The sequence below is a fragment of the Rhineura floridana genome, chromosome 1, assembly GCF_030035675.1.
Source record: "Rhineura floridana isolate rRhiFlo1 chromosome 1, rRhiFlo1.hap2, whole genome shotgun sequence".
In the NCBI taxonomy this organism is placed as follows: domain Eukaryota; kingdom Metazoa; phylum Chordata; class Lepidosauria; order Squamata; family Rhineuridae; genus Rhineura; species Rhineura floridana.
In genome coordinates, this window is record NC_084480.1 from 242556871 (window position 1) to 242573357 (window position 16487).

At 41.1% G+C, this 16487-nt stretch overlaps 1 protein-coding gene across 2 annotated transcripts in view; it reads left to right on the plus strand.

The window, feature by feature from the left end:
- The window catches only part of MYOM1 (myomesin 1), a 120000-nt gene that overhangs the window by 40725 nt on the left and 62788 nt on the right, over positions 1 to 16487 (plus strand). For both annotated transcript variants that reach the window (XM_061596157.1, XM_061596149.1), the window contains exons 7-14: positions 1956 to 2044; positions 2163 to 2225; positions 4549 to 4713; positions 6426 to 6587; positions 9463 to 9604; positions 10598 to 10797; positions 12757 to 12813; positions 13246 to 13370. In XM_061596157.1, coding sequence (XP_061452141.1) covers positions 1956 to 2044; positions 2163 to 2225; positions 4549 to 4713; positions 6426 to 6587; positions 9463 to 9604; positions 10598 to 10797; positions 12757 to 12813; positions 13246 to 13370 — 1003 coding nt within the window. The remainder of the gene's footprint in view (positions 1 to 1955; positions 2045 to 2162; positions 2226 to 4548; positions 4714 to 6425; positions 6588 to 9462; positions 9605 to 10597; positions 10798 to 12756; positions 12814 to 13245; positions 13371 to 16487) is intronic.

Sequence of the window (16487 nt, forward strand, 5' to 3'; positions counted from 1 at the left end):
GTGGCATTGGAAAGTAATAATTTTCCCTACTAACTAGAACTTAGTATTTTAAGCACTTTAATAGACACTAACCATGAGGCTAAAACATGCCAAGATTGTCCCTCTGCCAGACATGGCTTTATTTACATGCCAGGGATCATTTCAGTAGTTCCTTCATTGAAGCCTTAGAGCTTCTTTCATGCATATATTTTCTTCTGGCAAGTTTATTCTGTCAGTGTGATCCTGTACACATGGAATAATGTTGAAATTCATTATTTATTTATTTATTTATTTGATTTGATTTGATTTGATTAATATCCCATCCTTCCTCCCACCAGGAGCCCAGGGCTGCAAACAATAGAATTAAAAACACTTTAAAACATCATAAAAACAGACATTAAAATACATTATTCACATAGGGGGTTTTTTTGAACTATGAAGATTCTACATTCTAAAAAAAATTACCTGAAGAAATGCCTCTGCTATAAAATTTCATTGAAGAAGTGTCCATTATTTTTAAAAAAACCAAGCTTGTAAATACATAAAGGAATTCATCAGTAGAGCCCCTTCATTGTTATTTGAGCAGGCATTGGTTTGGATCCAAAGTAGTGCATGCATTTGCAAAAAGAAACTTTTGAATGCTGGGGGTCCTTCTCAGAATGGTGTGCAGTTTGGCACTAGGGTGGCACCTGGGGGATGAGAATTGGCTGAGAACCCCTTCCTCCCATGCACAAGTGGAAGTGCTCAATACTCACACATAGATCACCTTGGGATCCAGGACAATGTTGTGATTTTTACCTTTTGCTCTTTTCCATGCCCTCCCAGTGGGTGAAAAACACCTGTCTGATTGGCTTACCATTAAGATTCACTCTGTAAACATATTCTTAAGGTTAGAGTATTTGCTGTAATAAATAATAACAGCCCACCTTCCATGAATTTCCTACTTTCTAGTCTCATCTCCATGCTTGGTCTGCTAAGATGCTGACCTTAAATAAAGCTCTTGAGATTTAAATTCCTAACACAATCAAAATATTGTTCAGGATTAAGACTTGGGTTTTAATGAATAGAACATACAACCCCCATGAAAATAGTTTCCTGGTGCAATGCAGCATACCTCCCTATTACTTCATTGGCAAAAGACAACTCTGCCACATAAACTGGACCACATTGTTCCATGAAGAAAAACAGGTCCACAAGAAACTGCTTTAGAGGAGAAATTTGTTCCCAAGAGAAAATATTAAGAACCAGAGGTAAGGCTGAAAGAACTAAAAGACAAACCCTTTAACAGTTGCTTATCTCATTTTTTTTCCTGTTGAACCCTTCAATAATATTCCAGCACTCTCTCCTTTTACCAGCTCTCTAATTACTTTGCTGTATTCCTGTTTCATTCCTGCTACCCTCCCACAGTTCTGAAAGATTCTGGCTGACACCTGGCCTCTACTAAACAGAATTTTTAAATGTGTTGGGGTTTGCAAAATTTGAATTCAGCAGAGAAGGTGGAATTCTTTTATGGTGATGGGGATATAATCGATATTTGTAAAGCCCAGGCAGGCGAGTCAGAAGGGTATTTGCTTGCATGTATTAGGCATAAGAATGCTGTTGAAATGTTGGAGGAAGGGGGAAATGGAAATCTAGTGTAGTATCATATGAATGTGAACATACATTTGATTGCTGGTGAGCATTTAAGCTCCCCAATTCTCTAAAAGCTATCCGCCTTTTCTCTACCACATCTGCCTTTTTAAAACTATCATAAAGCCTGCTCATGCTTCTCACTCAGGATTGTACCACAGAATTACTTTGAAGTCATTAAAGCTAGTTGTAATCCTTTCCATTTGCATTAATATTTTCGGTGGATGATTATTTTAGATAGAGGACACGTTTATCAACACTGAGTAACATTTTGACTATCCAATGTAAATATAAAAACATCACTCTTCTGGTGACACTGACATTGCTAATCCTTCCATTCTTTTCAGATGTGATTTTGAAGACACTGCGCAGTATCGTGCTTCTGCCATGAATGTAAAAGGAGAGCTTTCAGCCTATGCTTCCTTGGTGGTGAAGAGTAGGTTTGCCAAAAATGCATTCCCTGGACTTTCTTTTTAAAAAATCTGTCTTGTGGCCAGAATGCTACTTCCTGCTAGGTGATGAGTAAATAGAATTCTTGCCCTTTTCTTCCCTAGGATACAAAGGAGAGTTTGATGAAAGCTTTTTCCATGCAGGAATTGTCACCCTACCCCTGAGCTGTAAGTTGGTAAATAATAATTGGTTATGTGAATAAAATCATAACAAGCATGTGATTTGGTAGAATCAGTTTTTGAAAGTTCTTTCTAGGAGGCTTAGCTCTGCCAGTGTCACTTTAAAAAAATAAAATAAAGCATGTTATAATATTTCTTCAAAATGTAATCTACAGTATTTTTGTTGGAAAACATTACTTGTTTCCATCTTTTTGTTTAATACAACCAGCAGCCTTGTATTCCTATGCTAAGTGTTTTACTTTCAGCATATATTGGATATTGGGGTCTTGGGGTGGGGTGGGGGTGGTCTTAGACCCCTTACTTTTTTCACAGCAGGGTCCCTAGGTTTCCAGCATCCTACAAGCGATTCAGCATGAAAGGGGAGTCTGTTAGCCAGAGAAAGAGAAGAGTCTTCTATCATGCTTCTTTGTCCTTTTCTATTGATTGGAGCCAAACAGAGTGAAAGGAGGTGAGTCAGCCATTGAGAAGACTTTTCTCAGTAGCTAACATTCTCCTTTTTCATGCTGATTGGCTCCTAGGGACGTCTGTTATTGTGGGAGAAGGCATTAACAAGGATCTCATTCTCAACCCCACAGGAAAAGAAAAGGGGGAGAGGGGACATGGCTGTGACTAACATGAAGGGACCATGCACTTCTGAATTTGCCACAGCACTACTGATTGGATGTAAAGGTTGTATCCAGTCAAGTGACTCTTGAAGTAAACTCACTGAAATCAATGGACTTATTGATTTTAACAGCTGGTATAGCACAATGGGGAGGAGAGCCTAGCTGGGAGTCTAGAGTCTGTGAGTTCAAATCCCCACTCATGTCTCCTGGGTGTCAAGGGCCAGCTAAAGATCATCCCCACAGTGAGTGGCTCAGGGGTTACGTGCCCTGCTACCTGTGCAGCCATGGGCAAGCTGCATAGTTCCAAGGAGCCCAGTTGCCCCCCAGCTGGCAGTTGCGGACAAGAAAGGGACTGGCTTGTGCAGCTGTGGCAAGCTGAGCAGGCCCTAGCCAGCTGGGGAGGACTAGCCTCACAGGGAGGCAATGGTAACCCCCCTCTGGATACTGCTTACCATGAAAACCCTATTCACAGGGTAGCCATAAGTCGGGATCGACTTGAAGGCAGTCCATTTCCTTTCTGAGTACAACTTAGTTGGATACAACTCAAAAAACTACATAGAGGGCAATTTTGCATTCATAAAGTGTCATCATATTCTTTGCCTTTCTCTGGTATGTGTATTCTATTGTGAGATTTAATTTTTTTGAATCAGCTTCATAGTACAATCCTTTAAGTTGGTATGTGAGAAAGTGAAACTTACAGGAACAGCACCTGGGGAAAGATACGGCCTCCGGTCAGCCACATTGCTGTGCTTACCAGGAGGGAGAGAGGGAAGGGTGAGGCAGCAGGACGTTCAGTGGGATGTGAGTGTAGCATCAGAACCATCCAGTTTTCCTTCACTGCTCCAGCACCATGCCAATCTCCCTGCATCTTGCCCCTTTCCCTCCGAGCAAGCAGAGTCACACAGCTGATGGAGGGCCAGGTGCGCTATACCACTCCTTCCTTCTGGCCTTCTCTGAAAACTCATTCATATTGTGAACTACCATGAATTCAAGAAATCTGATTTTTGTGGCAGAAATGCGGGGTGGTGTTATACAGGCTTATTTTTGTAATCTTTCTCCTCTATTTCCCTGACCACCAAAGGATGAGGCTTATAAAAATTCTGTGCCTCATCTAGTTTTCTTTAGGCAGCTACAACATCTTGACCGCCTCTCATCAGAAGAAGCCCAATATTATTTGATGAACTTGTTATTTGGTGAATGAATTTGTTATAATAGAGACCGGAGGAGTTTATGGATGAGAAGAAAATGTCTGAAAATGCACAATGTATAAAAAGTAGTAGAATGCATGCTTTTTAATGGCATTTCCTGATGAGTGTTTATGGTGGGATGGGTGCATCTCATAGATGGAAATTATTCACAGCATCCACACATTGTTGTTGTTGCCAGCCTATATTAACCCCCACCCCCACTCCATTTAATCCAAAATTACACTTTTCAGGAAAAAATTGAGAAGTTTTTTTAAAAACCCTGTTCCCAACAACCCATATGCAATATATGAATGACCCATTCAAAATATTAAGTGTCTGAGAGTTCGGTAAGGCAAAAAGCCTGTTTGGAACTGCATAGCCTTGGATGTTGTGCTAAGACATGTGCTCACAACTTTGTATAATTTGTTCACCATGGATCTCGCTGCTAGGTGGTTAAAAAAAGGATTCGGGTTTGATGAATATAAAGGAAATAAGCCCACTTTTTTCTTCTTCTTACAGTTGGTGTTACTCCACATGGCTATGCTTCCAGGTTTGAGATCCACTTTGTGGATGCATTTGAGGTTTCCTTTGGAAGAGAAGGTGAGACGATGAGTCTGGGGTGTACAGTTGTCATTCACCCTGACATTAAACGTTTCCATCCAGAAATCCAATGGTACAGGAATGGTAAGTATGCATGTTTGTTGTTTTGCTAAGGCTATAGGAGGTTTATGTGGCCTTTCTTTGTAAAAAGATGTGAAGAATCCCATGAAAGGAAGTAAAAAAAGGGATAGAGCTGAATCCTGCAGTACTCTTTGTATCTTCAGATTGTTTTCCACTCTGACTCCAGAATCACTACCATTGAGTTGCAGATGGAAAAGTGTCCAATGCTCTCACTGAACACCTGGCACAACATGACTGCAATTGCAATTATGAAATTGAGGGTACCCACACATGGACCTTTATGAGATTTTTACGCAATACATGTGCCTTTTATTCAGTTTTTTTATCTTCTCTTGTGACTGTAGTTCTGTTGTGGAACACTGCATGTTCTCTGCACTCAAACCACATCTCTAACTAGGGGTGGGGAACCTCTGGCCCATGAGCCAAATTTGGCCACAAGACTGTTTTACCCAAGCCACATTCATTTGCCTCACACCTGACATCATATGTGACATCAGGTGTGGAGCAGGGAGAAATATGGCTGGATCAACTGCAGAACAGAATTCCCCATGGGGGACTTGATCACACAGCTGATCCCTGCAGAAAGCAGTTTTGCCAACCATATGCTCAATGCTTTGGAAGCCCTGAGCAAAGCCCCTGGTGCTGCAGTTCCTAAGTGCTCAACAACCAGCTGTCTGTCTGGTGCTTGGGAAGCACTGCACAAAGGACTTCGACAGGTCAAAGTTGGCTCATGAGGATGGGGAGTGATAAGGATCTGGGCCAGCCAGTGCAGCTTTTTAAAGAGTGGTGTAATGTGTGTGCGGTAGGAAAGATGGTTCCTTTATTCTCATTATGACATCAGTATGGAATGTGGACACATATAACCATTAAATATTCCCTGTCATGGAATTAGTGACAACAAATAGGAGCCTACAGCAGAAATTTACAGTGAGGGATGCTTCTGTTCATGGTTTCATCAACTTCATTTCATCCCCCTCCACCAGTGTTCCTTTTCCCACCTCAAACAGTCAGCATTCCATGCCCACTGAGTCCTCATTGGCCTGTCTGAGGATTTTGGAATTTTTTTATATTTTGGGTGTGTGTGGTAGATTCACTTGTGCCCAGTCCTGGCTACATTCAATCATTTGATTTCTCTATTGATGTCTATGGGCAGCTCTCTGTTCTATCCCGGGGTACATTTTAAAATATCTCACGGCAACCAGGAAATGATTTATCTAGACAATGATATGGTTCTTGTTACCTTTTAAATATATTTTTGTCTCTTCCTCTCTTTCCAACTACCCTATTCCATTCTCCCTCCCACATGGTTGTCAGTTTTGTTCCTCTTGCTTAGTCAACATTCTGTGCCACTGAATTATAATGGGACTGTTCTGGTGGTTTCACCCCTTAAGTTTTTTTATGTAACTGCCAATCTTAGGAGGTACTTGAGTCAGCTGATATCTCTTTCTTATGTGTGGGTAGTGCAGTTTTGGCTCTAGCTCCATAAGCTTGGTAAGATTTGAATTGAAAATAGAAGGAATGATTGGCATGATTCCTTCCCTAGCTCTTTTTTCAATCTGTTCAAGTTAAATGAAGACCATAAGTATAAACTAGTGTAAGAACACAAATTAGGTTGTTATATGTTGGGTAGTTCATGTATGAAGTTGTTGAAGGGTGAACAGTTCTACATGTATATAAGCATAAATTCTGTTCAGTTGCATCTCTTTTACTTGTAGGAGTTCTGATTTCTCCATCCAAATGGATCCAGACGCATTGGAGTGGAGAAAGGGCTTCATTGACCTTGACTCATGCTAACAAAGAAGATGAAGGTCTTTACACCCTCCGGGTGGTGATGGGAGACTATTATGATCAGTATAGTGCTTATGTTTTTGTTCGAGGTAAGATTTAGTGAAACCAACATGGTGCTGGCGGTAGTAGTGATGGAGGGTGTTTAATGAACTGCATACACACATGAAATAATTCCATGCAGGTCTCACAGATGTAAGTCGAACCCTCAGCATATGGGGGAATAATGGTGGAAGTTAATAGGAATCTATGTAAAAAAATAAATAAAACAGGCAGTGTTGGAGTCTCCCTCAAAAAAGTTACTTTGCTCATCACATGAGCCTGCTCTCTCATTAGCTCTTGGAACTGAACTCTGCTTTGGAGGGGGGGACCTGTGGGGTTTTAAAATAAAAAGGTATTTGGGCACTTGGTGACTGGGATGGAAGAACAACGCAGAGGTCAGGAGCTAGTATTTGGTGCATGAGTTCAGTTTCCTTTGTTTATAAATAAAAGGCACAAAGAATCACCTTTCTGTAAATTCAGTGCAGCTCTTGACTCAGCTGGAAGAATTTAAAGCAAAATTTCACTCCCTCTTTGGACTGTGTTGCCAAAGAGGCTACAAAAGAGAAACTGTAACTGGGCAGTTAAAGGAAACAGGAAAATGAGAAGTGTGTTTTTCTCAGGAAGATGAAAAGGGGGCTATGGAACTGATCTTTTAAGATCCTTACAGTGTCAGCTTGCTCTGTGAACTGAGGCAGAAGTTTAAGATGAGAGTGCAGGGGCCCACTGAGTATTTAGCAGAATATGCGTCAACATTTCCGTTATAGGAGCAAACTATATGGGATCCATGACTGGATCTCCTAATGTTTCTGTAATCAGGGGGAGTCCTCTAATTTTGATCAGAGAAGCAATGCTGAGAGGGGGAAGGTTAACCCTTCCCCTGTCCCATTTTCCTGATCCAAATTTTTCCATCCAAACTGTTGTTTGCTCCACTGATGAAAACGTACAGGTACTTGTGGGGCAGCAACTACTGTTTACTAAAGATAGAAATATCACAAGATACAGTCACAGTTATCCTGCATCTCACACAGAGTTTGGCCCAAAGCATTGGGCTTCAACTTGTGCTCTTAAAAAGCTGTATCACCAACAGGAATTCAACAGGTACAGTCCTTCCACCACTGTATCCCCATGATGGGGGAAGGCTATACTTGCTGAAAATAGCAAAACAATGAACAGCTTAGAGGAAAATAGTAGAAATGCAAGGGGAAGGTAAAGCGCCACTTCCATCCACAGATTCTCCCTTGCAGATATCCTCCATTCCTGCATTATTGTCATATGTTATGCAAGCAAATTACAGAATTTGTTTTAAACGAACATTTTAAATGAAGGCTGTAATCCTAGGCACACTGACCTGGGAGTAAGCCTTGTTTTAAGGACTTAAGAAGTAAGACTTGCTTCTAAGGGAACATGCACAGGAGCATGCTTCATGTTAGCTTGTAATTTGCTTTACTTTATTTGAATTAGATTGTGTTAAATTTTTGTACAATGAATACAGTTTCTCATGGAGAAGATGTTCCTTTAATAAGTGCTTGAATGTCTTTTGAACAAGTGTTTGTGTGATTAGATTTCACTGGTCCATGCAGTGACTCTATATCAGCCTCAGCTGCTGAAGGCAGCTGAAGAGAGCAATGCCGACCCTAGAGGCTCTTCAAATTCTTGGCTCTATGGCCAACCCCAGAATGGCGCCAGTGTGCCCTATTCAGCAGCACCTAGGGAAATGCAGCTAACAGACCTCTTGCAGAACATGACCAAACTGTCCACGGTCACAAGTTTTAGAAAATCTCCAGAGACTGGTTATTTGTGGGTTCACAAAAAAGAGGAGCTACTGAATCAGCTAAAATATTTATATTGACAAGCAATGATTAATTTTCTATAAGGAGTCTACTAGATCTTAGGAAACTATATTGAAGAAGCAAAGCTATTCTAGAATATCCTAGAAAGTTAAACTTCCAGAGGGCACTTCTAAGTTTTCCTATCAAGGAAAATTAATTTACACTGCAATCCTATACTCATCTATTCAGAATTAAGCACCATTGACTTCAATGGGACTTGCTCCCCGATGTATGTACAGGATTTCTGCCTTACTGTACGAGGAAAGAGGAGAAAATTACAGAGCTTCCATACGGCCTTAGTATAGTTGTATTGTTTGCAAATACATTTTCACTGTAAGTGGAGAAATGCCAGGAAGTAATTAAAAACAAGTAATTGAAATAATAGAAGAAACAGTACTTTTCTTTGGAATTCTTTTCATACAGAATGATTGAAAAGCTTGAGAAAGTCTCCTTTTTGCCCCACTTTCCATTTTACAACAAACATATAAAAAGAAAGAGCTACATGAGGATGAAGTTTTCCAAATAATTTTGTCTCTGATATGTAGTTTGGCTTCTATTTTACATAAGTATTATGTACACAAATAGATCACCAGACTGTATAGAAGAATTCTCTGTTTGTAACAGACTCTGCAAATATAAAACTCTGTGATTCATTTCTAAAATGAAAGAGGACACAATCCAGGGTCGAATTTAGAATAATTAAAAGGGGCATGTGAGAGCCAGTGTGGCATAGTAGTTAGAATACTGAACTGGGACTGTGGAACTCAGGTTCAGATCTCCACCCAGCCATTAAGTTCAGTGGGTAATATATGGCCAGTCACTATGAGTCAGCCTAAAGTACTTCACAGGTTTGTTGAAAAAATAAAAATGTGGGATGGGTGTAGACCATGTACTCCACTTTGAGCTCCTTGAAGCCTATGTTTTTATTATTCCCGACATTCAGTCAATTTTAATTATTAACAAATCAGTGGAGATTTAGAACTATGCAGATAAAAGGTCCACTTCTGATGCTAGCAGGGACATAGTGTGGCTTTTGAACAATAGCCTTTAATTGTTGCTATTCAGATTTTTTAAATGCATGCCTTCATCCATGTAGATGCTGATGCTGAAATAGCAGGAGCCCCTGGTTCTCCACTGGATGTGAAATGTTTGGATGCTAACAAGGATTATGTTATCATCTCCTGGAAACAACCAGCTGTTGATGGGGGAAGTCCCATCTTGGGATACTTCATTGATAAGTTAGTATTTATGCCAGAATGAAATTACTACTGATCTTTGGAACCGTAAACACCTCTTGGTTTTGGAAAATATTAATTTACCTTCTACATTATTAATTTGCTACCTTGTTGTCTCTCATAAGGTTCTTTTATGGAGGCAAGTTAACACATGGTCAAGTATGTGAGTTAGCAAATATAGCTGAAACATGTTAATAAACAGTGCAAAGGAAGTCCTACATATCGTAACATAGCAACTTTCATAGTTTATCCTCCATGCATCCACTGTGTGGAGTACGAATTGTATCACTGGGCCCACCACATATCTCACGTGTCCCACTAGCTGTACCCTGAACCTCCACATGTACATTTGAATGCATGGGGAGCTGTATGTAGATAGATGCCCCTTCTCAGAACTTTGGCTGTTTGTGCAGAGATCAAGGCTGGTCCAGCAGCAGAATCCTACTTCCTCTGAAGTGCATTGTGAAAACATGGAAAAGAAAGTTCTTGCGGAACTCGTATCCCATTATTTATACTCCTGAGTGTTTAATAACATTTCACCTGGGTGGTCTGAGGGAATAAAGGCAACTTCATGTGATACAGTTTAATATGTATACATGAGGTTTTGATACAAATAGGTGTACAGGGAAAGGCTAGCATGACTCAGCAAGAGGCCTGACCTCGCCCCTGATCAAGAGGAAATGGAGACTGAACAGCACCTGGGACAATGCCATCTCCTTTCCAATGTTACCACGCATGGTATTAGGGTTTTGAGGAAATGCATGTTCCTTTCCTTTTACTCCAAGAAAAGGCAGCAAGGCTGCAAGGAGAGTGAAATGCCAGCACCCACACAAAATAATTATGTTCCAGTTTATTTCTGTATATTTTTTAACCGTATAAGGGATGCTGCAGTGCAAACAGGTGTATTTAAAACATTACATGAGAAAGTATTTGGGGAGATTGGGGGATAAATTTATAATTTCCATGTGTCAGTAAAAAAAAAACCTTGCTTTTCAGATGTGAAGTTGGCACTACCCGCTGGTCCCAATGCAATGAGACGCCAGTGAAGTTTGCTCGCTTCCCAGTGACAGGTTTAATAGAAGGACGCTCCTACATATTCCGAGTCCGAGCTGTGAATAATGCTGGAATAAGCATCCCATCCCGTGTTTCAGAACCTGTAGCGGCACTGGATCCTGCTGATAGGGCTAGACTTAGAAGTAAGAGTCTACCTAATATACCTCCGATCAAGAGGTTGACATTTTTAAATTTTTGGAGGTTATGAGCAAAGAGTAACTGCAGCAACATTCCAGTAGAGGGAGTAATAGTACAGCAAACTCTATTTTATCCAAAGAAGGATTTTCCAAGAACAAACTTCTCCATATTTCCTCCAACATTTCTTTTGCATCCACTGCTTAAATACCTAATGTACTCAACATACAGACCAGAACTGGAACACACCCAAAAAAGAAGCTCTAACAGAAGCTTTACCATAACAGAGACCACATTTTGAATGGGACCTCTGTGCTATAACACACTTAGCATATAGCTTTTAGCTAGTCCCTGAAATGCTCTTGTTTCATACTTCTCATTTAGACTGTCAATATCTTGCCTTCATAGTCACAGGAAGCTTTCTAACCTTGGTAATGGAGTCTATCTGAATAGTTCTTTTTACTGCCAAAGATCCACATCACACCAGAGCTCTAATCTGAAATATACCCTCTTCAACGTTTTTTGCTGGCCAAGGCTGGGATGGTGCTGAAGTATTTTCTTCCAGTTCTTATATGTTTCAAGATACCAAGGCATACCTTCTATATATAGTTGTTGTTGCTTTTTAAAGTTATCTTTCCCATCCTGTTGTGATAGGCAGGATTGATTGTTCAGTCTACAGGAATATAGTTAGCCGTGGTTCAGATATGTGTTGAATAAGTATTGTTGCACGCCTCCCCAATCTCCAAGTGGTGAGATTTCAAGGGTCTCTGCGCTCATCCTGGGCTTGGTTTCCTTTGGGAAGAAGGTCAGCAGAGACTGTGGTGTCTTTATGAAATATGGTTTATTTATTTACACACATTCCAACCTGAGCTTAGGATGGAGGGGTTCAAGGCATCAGTAGTCCAATATCCAGCTTTCCCATCAGTGCTGCAGGAGGCATCCTAAAGCCATGTTGCAGAGACACAGCCTCTCTGCCTGTCTCCAGTTCCCAGCCTTTCTGCAGACACAACTAAAAACACAAGCCTCTCCTGGGCCCCAGGTGGGGGGGAAGGCTCTCCTGATGAGTTTCACTGACAAAAGGGTCTTCCTGGCCCATTCACCAGTTGCTGGGCATCTAATAGACCCATTAACAACCTGGCCACTCTATCAGCTTAACAAAAGAAACTCATCTGGTTTTGACCTATAAAGCTTTATACGACTTGGGACCACAATACCTGATGGAACGCCTCGCCCGATACAAACCCACCCGTACACTACGTTCAAAATCAAAGGCTCTCCTCCGGGTGCCTACTCCAAGGGAAGCTCAGAGGATGGCAACAAGGGAGAGGGCCTTCTCAGTGGTGGCCCCCAAATTATGGAATGATTTCCCTGATGAGGTGTGCCTGGCACCAACACTGTTATCTTTTCGGCGCCAGGTCAAGACTTTCCTCTTCTTCCAGGCATTTTAGCATGTGTTTTATATTGTTTTAAATTTTTAAATTGTGTTTTAAATTGTTTTTCAAAAGATGTATTTTAAATTCTATTTGTTTTTAGTTACTGTAAACCGCCCAGAGAGCTTCAGCTATGGGGCGGTATACAAGTCTAATAAATAAATAAATAAATCTGGCCAGCAGAACCAGCCCCTCCCCCAAGGCACAGGATTCCAAATCAGAGGCTGGAAGGGAACCCACAGGAATCATCCATTACAACCCCCAAACTCACAACAGTATGTTTCCAGATCCAAAACGTCAAAACTTTAATGCAGTTCAGTAAGAGTTGATGCACTATACTGATGCACTATATTTGAGCCAAACTCTCTGCTAGTAATTGGAAATGATCATTCACTTCTGTATTCTTTTCTTAATGCATTCTCTTTTTTTACTTATTAAAACACTACAGCTGTAGCTAGGAGTCCTTGTTTAAGAAACAAGTATGTGGTAATGCTTTTACAGATATATCCAGGTCTGACTAAGCTCTGACTATTTTAGGTCACCCTTCTGCCCCCTGGACTGGACAGATTATTGTCACTGAAGAAGAACCTACAGGTGAGCACAAGTTCTGCAGAAAGGAGCATGGTCTGAATTCATTTTAGCTTTTAGGGCACATCTGGATTGCAGATTTAAAGTGTTTTCAAATGTTTTTGTTAATGCTTCCCTCAAGAAAGTGTACATACAAACTGTGGTTTTGTGAGGCAAATGATAATCTTGCTATTTAAAATAATTATGAATATTGAATTTTGCAATGTATTGTACCCACCTATGCAAACAAAGTACATCTATGGAAATTGTGTTGGACTGAAAGTAGTTTTTTAAAATCTTCTTGAGGTAAATAAGGTATCTACATTTCTACCCTCAAACTGCTTGATCTCACAGAAACAAGCCATATCAACAGTTTTGCAGGCTCTTGCTGCTCTATGGTAGTTTTAGCTTATGCGGTTAAATATATAAAAGCCTTTCTTTCTTCATTCTTTTATATAGAGGGTATTGTTCCCGGACCACCTTTAGACCTCCATGTTACAGAAGCCACAAAGAACTATGTTGTGCTTAGCTGGAAACCTCCATATGAACGGGGCCATGAGGGTGTCATGTACTTTGTTGAAAAGGTAAAACTAAAGTTTCAGTGCAGTTTTCTCATCCATTTCCTCCCAAGCCACATTTTATCCTCAGACTAAGAATATCAGTCTGGTACCTTTTTCATTTTGAAGTATCTCTACTTCATATCAAAGACAAAAGCCTGCAGGTAGCATTTACAATAGATTGAAAAAAAGCACTGATTTGACAGGAAAGAATTGAATAGGGAGAAAAAATACATATTTTAAAAGGGTTTCCCATTTCTTTCTTCTTAAGAACATAAGAAGAGCTAGGCTGGTTAAGGCCAAAGGTCCATCTAGTCCAGCAGTCTGTTCTCACAGTGGCCAAGTGAAGCCCACAAGCAGGTCCTCTTGTCATTAGTTCCTTTTTTCAAAGCAGTATAGAAGTAGATTCAGTCTTAACTAGAATCCTATAAAAATAAGAGCAGCTGTCTGTGGTTACACAAGCTGATGAGTAGCATATTTGGGGATGGATATGTTCAGTTTATGAGCTGATTGTATGACAAAACATCTGCCATATAGATATGAATGGAATTTCTTTACTGCAAAAACCACTGCTAACCCTTCAGGTTCTAGCTGTGAGTAGGTTTTTTTCTGCTTTATTTATTTTTTTCTGATTTATTAATATGTCCTCCTCCAATTAATTATTCTGTTTATTCACTTCATTATGCTTCATTTTGTATAGGCTTTCATAATAACCCTGATTCTCTATATTCTTTAGAGTTCCTCAGCAGCTTACTTGACTTGACAGTACTAGTAACTAGAGTAAATGAAGGTCGCAGCCCTCTCCTTCTTTCTGGTACTTTGCCTCTGCCACCCAACTTCCTTTCCCTACAGGGTTTAGGGATGAAATCAAAAAAGACAAGCAATTCTGTGATGACTCACTATGGTGTAATTCAACTACTTTATGTTCAGCCAAATCTAATCATCATTATCCATCAAATATGCCTATTTTATTCCCCCAAATAGCTAATATCTAACATGGGTGATGCCACCCCAATTTCAGTGATCATGGGTAGAGGGAAATATAGCCATGGGGATGTGGTAAATTACCATAGAAGACGAGGGCAAGGCTAGCTGCACCTTGTTCCTCGCTGCCACTCCTCTCTGGATGGGTTCCTTGTTGCTCATCTGCTGTGCCCACTGCCCTGTGTGTGTTGTTTAATGCCAGATCAGTACACAATAAGACCACTCTCATCCATGATTTGATTGTGGATGAAGGTGCCGATTTGGTGTGCATTAGTGAGACCTGGGTAGGTGAGCTGGGAGGAGTTGATCTGACCCATCTTTGCCCACCTGGATACTCAGTGCAACACCAGCACAGGCTGCAGGGATGGGGGAAAGGAGTTGCTGTGGTCTACAGAACTTCCATCTCTGTCACCAGGAAACCACAGTCTTGGAGCTGCCTGTGAGGGCCTGGAGCTGGTGTTGGGCTGAGGAGACAGTAAACTAGGGTTGCTGCTGGTGTACCGTCCACCCTGCTGCCCGGCAGCTTCTCTGACTGAGCTGGCGGAAGCCATCTTGGCTGTGGTGTTGGAGGAGCCCAGAACGATAGTGCTGGGTGATTTCAATGTCCATGCTGAGGCTGCCTCTAGTGTTCCAGCTCGGGACTTCATGGCCTCCATGACAACCATGGGGTTGTCTCAAGTCATCACTGGCCCGACACATAGGGCAGGGCACACCCTCAACTTGGTTTTTGCTCCAGATGGAGGAAGGGGTGGTCTGGAGATAGAGGGGGTGGATGTCACCCCATTGTTATGGTCAGACCACTTCCTGGTGAAGTTTAGACTTATGGCCCTGATCCTTCCCTGCAGGGGTGGTGGACAGATTAAGATGGTCCACCTCCGGAGCCTAATGGAATTCACTGGATTCCTGAATGCCCTGGGGGAGTTCCCAGCAGATAAAGCAGGTGACCCTGTTGAAGCCCTTGTCACGCTGTGGAACAGTGAGGCGCGTCGGGCTCTTGACACGGTTGCCCCTGAGTGCCCTCTCCAGCATTGTGGAACCCGGTCTGTACCTTGGTACACTAGTGAGCTAAGGGCAATGAGACAGGCTGGATGACAGCTAGAGAGCAAGTGGTGAAAGACATGCTGTGAGGCTGATTGGGCATGAGTAAAACATCATAACCATGCCTACTGGGAGGAGAATGGTGACTAGAGCGGCTGAGTGTTTGTTTGGAGCTCTGCAAAATATCCAGCTATAGATAAGGCCGAAACTATCACAGTAGCAGCTATTTATCTCGATTTTGATTGGTTTTAACTCTAGTAGCTCCCAGAAACAGCTTGGAGTTTAAAAACAAGCTCAAGAGAGGATATTATTGTATTAAAACCTCGAGGCTCTGACTACTAAACCGACACAGACTGATAAGTAAGAAATATTGGCAGCAACTAACCGTCCGTGGAAGGCAGTCGTATTAATTAGATGGAAACAGGATCGACTTCAAGATAAATATAATTTGAAACATTTGAAACGAAGAAAGAACAGTGCTGCCAGAATGGAGCCCTTGAAGTTTTTTTTTTCTACGGCAATTACCATTCTGCTGCTAAGGGAACACGCCCACCAGTCCTAAATTCTAAGTAAGTACCAATAATATTCTTTGAGTGTAAAGTGCAAAGTATACACGTAAAGTGTATACTAGACAGCCAAAGAAAGAGTTTCATTGTGAACTTATTCTATCAAAAACTCAAGAACAATCTTATTGGCTGAAGTAGACCATGGTCTTAACGAGGAAGTCCTGCAAAATACTGGGCATTACTCCCTGTGAAGAGCTTCCGACATCCTATAATAACGCAAAGAATAAAAAGCAAAAACAGCCAAAAATCACACAATACTACAATATACAAGAGAAAGTACAGCAGGGAACAGAATTAAAATCTAACTCAGACCTTGGAAAAAATATAAATGACTGGACTATATGTAACCCATTCTTATGGGTAACCAAAGAGTGTGAGCCTTCAGCGTTAAATTTGGCTCAGGAGTTATTTTCAGCTGATGATTTAAACAGCCCCTTTATGCTGGATGAGAAGAAGTTGAATGTATACCCGACAGATGAGAACACACATAGCTCTATGCCACCTCTGGAATCCTCTCATAATGATGAATCAGCTGAGTTGACACACATAAAGGAAT